Here is a 6,502-nt window from a genome sequence, read left to right as displayed (position 1 = left end):
ATATCGTACACATGTGCGTGTAAGCTGGTAAGACAAATGCATAGCATAATAGAAATCAAGAGTTTGAAGAACTGCTTAAACAATACATTAGTTGTTTATTAATTCAGAAATCAAAACTTCTTTTGACTTTTAAATTAACAAACAACTCACCAACTATTTATGTTTAAATAGAACTTAAATCAATACAACTATTTCAATAAAATAATTTAATTATGATTTAAATTGAAAGGGTCCACACCTTTTCAATCCCATTTTATCTTTATCAAAATCTTCACTCAATACAAAAAAAACATGAAACAATGTTTAGAATCTATAATCAACAAATGTCACAAATTGATTAACTCGCTTTATATAATTACTATCAACTATTTGTCATTATTGTAAATACACATTGGAATCTATCAAATTTGGAGATTTTAAATGATTAAAAGATGGAAAAACAGTTTAAACAGCCAGTATATTGTTTGTTATTAAGCATGCACAGAGAAAAATAAAATAAAAACTCCCAACACAGAGGCCCTACAAGATTGAAAGTTCCTGAATTATGAAAGTTGTACATATAGATGTGCATAAACAGAGAAACAGTAGCACTAGCAACCCACATACGAATTCCATCCATCAGCTAAACAGTTAAGTTCCATTGTAATGGGTAAGCTGCAAAGGAAGTTCAGTTCAGTGTTCAAACAAGAATACATCATCCAGGCATATTGATAATATTCACAAGAAACTCATGATTTCACCTTAAATTCTCTACTTTTCCTGATTTCCCAATACAGTATACTTGATCTCTGCCATACCTAGATTACAATGTAGCAGAAAACCATGATTTCACCTGAGCAGAAAAGGCTTAAATTCTCTTCTTCTCCTGATTTCCCACACAGTATACTTGATCTCTGCCATACCTAAATTGCAATGTAGCAGAAAGCCATGATTTCACCTGATCAGAAAAGGCTTAAATTCTTTGATCTCTGCCATACCTAAGTTACAATGTAGCAGAAAACATTGGAAGAATGAGGCTAAAACTGTTCTAAATCTAGTTCTAACTTCTACCCCTGCACTAATCCTCCTCCCTCTTCAACATCAGGGGCTGCATCGCTAAAAGAAGGAAAAACCTTATTCTCTCGCCCAAGCAACCTCCTCAGAGAACAAATCCGGGTCACAGGGACTTTAGCAGAATCAGAACTTGTTCCTCCCTCTTCTGAATGAGAACCCACATCCTCACTGATCTCCACAGCAGAAAACCCCTGTTCTGGCTGGACCTTGGTCCTACACAGAGGACAGGTAGAATGAGAAATAAACCACATTTCAATGCAATCCACATGGAAAGTGTGCTTACAATTGGGCAGAAGCCTGCCCTTGTCATTCTCTTCAAACCCACATAAACAAACAGCACAATCCAGGCCTTCATACCCACTCTGCAATCTATAAACAAACAGAGGCAGGGCATCTATGACAGACTTCTCAAGCCCTACGTTCTCACTAATTCCATAATCTTCTTCCTCCGTTTCTGCAAAAGTGAATCTCCTCCTCCTTGAAGAACCCAGAGCAGCATTCAGAGTAAGTGCAGCAGAGTGTCTCCAGAACCATTTGGCATAGAAATGGAGGCAGAATGTGAAGAAAACAGCACAGGCAAGAAGAGCCACAGCAAGAATCATGATTTCTCCATTGATCTCATAGCCTGGTCCTTTCCCCTTCATGTTGTCTTTGTCTATCTTTCTGTCTGTCTCTCTCTTTTTCTATGATTCCCCACATACATCTATTAACAGCGCCCCAAAATCTGGGTGAGATTGACTTCCAGCTTTGGAAATTATTTCTTGCTCCATGCCCGAATTCAGACGCTCAAAAGATTCCCACTAATAAACCAGGTCAGCCGTCAAATCAGGCTAATCTATTGGTGGGTTTTTACCCACTTTGGTTTTGGTAATGGTCAGGTGAGGTCAGTCCCATCTCCCAAGATAGAGCTCCAATTATTTTTCTTGTGTTAAACTACACCTAATCCTTACCTCACACAAATTAGCTCTTACTTTCTTCGCCATAGCCACCTAGCTTTACCTAAACCTTTGTACTGCCACTGCTATGTTCCGCAACTGATATAGACTAAGTGCTCAAACAATCAAATATTTCTAGTTATTATATTCCCGTTTTGGTTGATTTCATCACCTATGTTGTACAAAAGGTCAATGGGATTTGCTAGGGTTTATATGTTATAGAGCTGGTGCAAAAAGGTCAATCTGATCTCTTATACATACCTATCATGGTAGCAAGCATGGCCTTAACAATGCATTTGTGGATTTGTTTAGATCCTTCTAGGGTTAAATTAATGTATGTGAGGAATCATAAGTATGTATCTAGACATATGCCCTGAAATGACATGATAATATTATATAGACATCTTTATAAATAAGAGTTGAAATTAAGATAACATTAAGGTGCTTAGTTTTAACATATAAGGGAATATTTTGTTCCATATGATTTATGTTTTATTTATGAGTCTAACAATCATATTTGTATTTGACATCAATGGGTATTTGGTCTATTGGTGAAGTTGAATGGTTCTTAGCGAACCTACCGTGGAATCAAGTCTTGTTGAGTCCACGACTTTGACATCATTAAGGATAAGGTCAAGATCGTCCCTTGGGGAAATTTGACAAAATGAATACCCTTTAATCCTTGGTTCTTAGTCAAAGAAGTTTCAATTTGGTAGAATGAATACCCCTCAATCCTTGGATATTACTAGAAGAAGTTTCAACCTAAGGCTCGTGCTCTCATATCGGGTAGCTAAAACGACTTTGTGGATGAAGATCCCTCATCAAAGAAAAAAAATTGATTCTTAGTCGAAGAAGTTTCGACCTAAGGCTCATGCTCTCATATCGGGTAGCTAATATGACTTTGTGGATGAAGATCCCTCGTCAAAGGAAAAAATAATTGTATTAGACTTTTCTTGATAGATCGTGAATTTCATTGTGATTTGTTTTGGGTTGTCTTTGTAGTTGTTTATTTAATCTTTGCACCTACAAATTTTGGTAACGACATATTGGATCAAACTTGATTAGCCATCATCAAGTGTTTTTTAAACATTATTTGATCTCTTTTAAATGTAAATTTAATGCTTTTGGTAAAAAATATGACTTATTTTGGTAGCAACATATTGAAACAAACTTGATTAGGCACCACCAAATTTTGACCAAAAGTGTTCAAATTCACTGACATGGACTGAAGCAATATCGTGTTTGTATTTCTTTAGAACGTGTTTGTCTTTGATATATTTTAGAAATATTATGTTTGTATTTCTTTAAAATGTGTTTGTCTTTGATATATTTTAAAAACATTATGTTTGTATTTCTTTATAATGTTTTTGTCTTTGATATATGAACATGGTGGCACTAATAGATGTTGGTAGAGTTTATTATGTTAGAAATGGTAGATGACTCACTCCCCCTTTTTTTTTGTCATAATCAAATTGTTGAACTAATTCAATGGCTTTGCACAAGTTTGAAGATATTTTAAGAAACTATGCAAGATGTCAAATTTGTCCTCATCGATGTAGACATTGATCTTATGATGATGTAATGCAAAAACCTGACATAACTTCTTTTCTTTCTTATAATGTCTCAAACAATTTTATGATTTATGTTTTTTATACAATATCTTAAAGTGCACAAATTTGAAGCTATGAATCTAAGCCAAATTTAAATCCAACCTTAAATTAAACATATATTAAAAATAGAAAATTTATAAACTAACTTTGAACTTTTAAAATGTGTAAAATTAAATTCAATCAAGATTTAAATTAATTAATTTTTTAATAAAAATAGATTACATAAATACCAATTATCCTTATAATTTTTTTTATCACATGATTCAACATGGTTTAACCAAATAATAGACATTGTTGAAAAATTGATCCATTAGAAATCCAATACATTAGGTGAAAAGGAAAGCAAAATACAAAAAGAATCCACCCATTGAAAATCCTATAAATTAGGTGAAAAGGAAAGCAAAATACAAAAAGAATCCACCCATTGAAAATCCTATAAATTAGATGAAAAGGAAAGCAAAATACATTTAACACCTAACTCATGGTTATCACAAAGACCTTGTCCTACATGTCTAAAAGAAATAAAGAAGATTGAAGTCAAAACAATAAGAAATAAAAAATATTTAAAAAATGATAAATAAGATTATGTATGAGTAGAACTATAATATTAATTTATTAAAGTATTATGTTCATTTAAAATAGAGTTTAATTTTTTATATTAATGTATGTTTAATTGGATGGGAGTGTTTTACTTTGAGGTAAAGATGTATTTTGATTACTTACACTTTAGCTATATTAGTTTAATATTCTAATAGATCATTTTGCAATTTAAGTGAATTATATAATTGCTAGAAAATGTAAGTGGATTAAGTTTTCGAACTCTTAGATATATAATCTTTTTAAACTGCGCGATGATTCATTGAGTCGTGCTAGTATGACAATTAATGTTTGATTAATCATTATATATCTTCATTCTATTCTAGATCACTTTTTATCAATTCATATTCTTAATTCTTAAATCATTGATTAAATGTATTCAGTTAATTTTTTCTTGTTTAATTTGTTATAAATAACTGAAAGTAATGCTTGTTCTATAATTATATAATCACATCATTAGTTAAGAGACAATGATATAATTAGCTGAAATTATCATTGTTAAGAATAACTTGCTTAACTTGTTAAATTTATTATTATATCTAGGTCAAGTGCTCAGTAAACTTGTTTTCATTAGAATTACAAATGAAATACTTTCAAGAATTTAAAATTTTTCTTCCAAGAAATAAAACAATATGACATAACCTTTACAACAACACAATGTTATAAATCAAGGCTTGATCTAATTTCAACATTTTATAAAATGATTAGAAGTATATAATATAACCACGTGAATAATGTACTAGAATAGAACTTTTAAATTATTATGAATAAGATGAATGCTACTTTAATCTTCATGATAATAATTGTTTTAACTTAATAAAAATAAAATCATTGTTACTTTCATTTTTCTTAGTAGTTATTGTTTGAACTTAAAAAAATATATAAATTAATATTTGATATCAATTTATTCAAATTTTTAAGTTCAAAAGCAAGTTTAAATCCATTCAAGACAAACTAAATATTTAAATTCCATTCTTTTTTAGACCAATTTATAATAATTATTAAGAATATAAATCAAAGAATAATAATATTACAATTGTCAAACTTTTAATACTATCAAATTACTACGATTATATCTATTTAATTAAATTAATAATAATTCTTTTAATAAAATGTATGCAATGATAATTAACCATTAACATTATACATCCCTTTTTTTAATATGACAAGCAAGTTTATATCATTAATAGATATAATAATATCAACTATGTATCATAATATATTCATAGTAACTTCTACAAAAATAATCATCTAAACTTAAATTTAGTAAATTTCACAATCTCATACCAGTACAAAATTTGAATTTACTTAAGGGTTATTTTTCCATCTTCTACATGAAGATTTTGCCAATTTAATATATAAGAAATGTTAGCAATATATTTATGAATCTTTGACAATGAAGGTGGTGATGATCAAATAGTTAGCAACATATTTATGAATTTTCCCATAACAACTAAAATAGAGTGATATTTTGTATTCATTTATGAGTATTGTAGTAATAAAGTCCATTTTGATCACAAAAGATTTCTTCAACAAATTTAAATACTAATATGGTTACATTACCATTAGAATTATAAGCATTGAAATGTGTTAATTTAGTTCATTTGTCATACTAACTAAAATAATTTGATGCTTATATATCAAAATTTTCTTTAATTTTCTAAGATTCCAATATTATGAAATCCTTATTTTAAAAGTAAAGTTTTCACTCATGTAGCATCTTGGCCACACTAATAGAGAAAAATATGTGATTTTTGGGCTTTAGACTTTAATTCTTGTCTTATATTTTTAATTTTAGGAATGTAAATATGCCCCTAAAACCTTAAAAAATTCATCCATGTTTCTATTTTATGCTCTCAAGTGATAAATCACACATTTTTAATAGAATGGATCTATTTTCTATTGTTCAAGGATATTCTATCTACATTTTGATTACAAACTTAAAATGCAACCAAGTATTTATGTCCAGTTAAATCATTATCTATATGTTTTTTTCACTTAACATAGGAAAAATTAAGATTAAAATAATAAGTCAAGCCAAATACAAATTTTTCTAATTAAAAATGTAAATTAGGATATTTTTATTTATTTAGAGCTCAAAATTTTATCAATTGATATTGCCACAATAAATTTAGAGCGTGCACAATTACAACTAATTCTAAGTTATGGGTGGCATAATTTCATTCATTGCACTTAAGATTTCATGTCTCATAAGCCACAAGTTGTTTATCTTAAACCAAAATTCCTTCCAATTCTTAAAAAAAAAGGATAATTCCAAATGATAAATCATGAATCACTCATTTAGGT

The 6,502-nt window shown here is 29.5% G+C and overlaps 1 protein-coding gene across 1 annotated transcript; it reads right to left on the bottom strand.

The window, feature by feature from the left end:
- Positions 1-618: 618 nt before the first annotated feature.
- On the bottom strand, positions 619-2,063 carry LOC131048324 (RING-H2 finger protein ATL2). Its single transcript, XM_057982238.1, has one exon. It carries the CDS (start codon positions 1,695-1,697, stop codon positions 1,047-1,049), a length of 651 nt encoding a protein of 216 aa, XP_057838221.1. The 5' UTR covers positions 1,698-2,063; the 3' UTR covers positions 619-1,046.
- Positions 2,064-6,502: the final 4,439 nt, after the last annotated feature.

This window comes from Cryptomeria japonica, chromosome 3 (assembly GCF_030272615.1).
Source record: "Cryptomeria japonica chromosome 3, Sugi_1.0, whole genome shotgun sequence".
NCBI lineage: Eukaryota > Viridiplantae > Streptophyta > Pinopsida > Cupressales > Cupressaceae > Cryptomeria > Cryptomeria japonica.
Note: the sequence above shows the minus strand (reverse complement) of the source record. Positions and strands in the feature narration are given on the sequence as shown.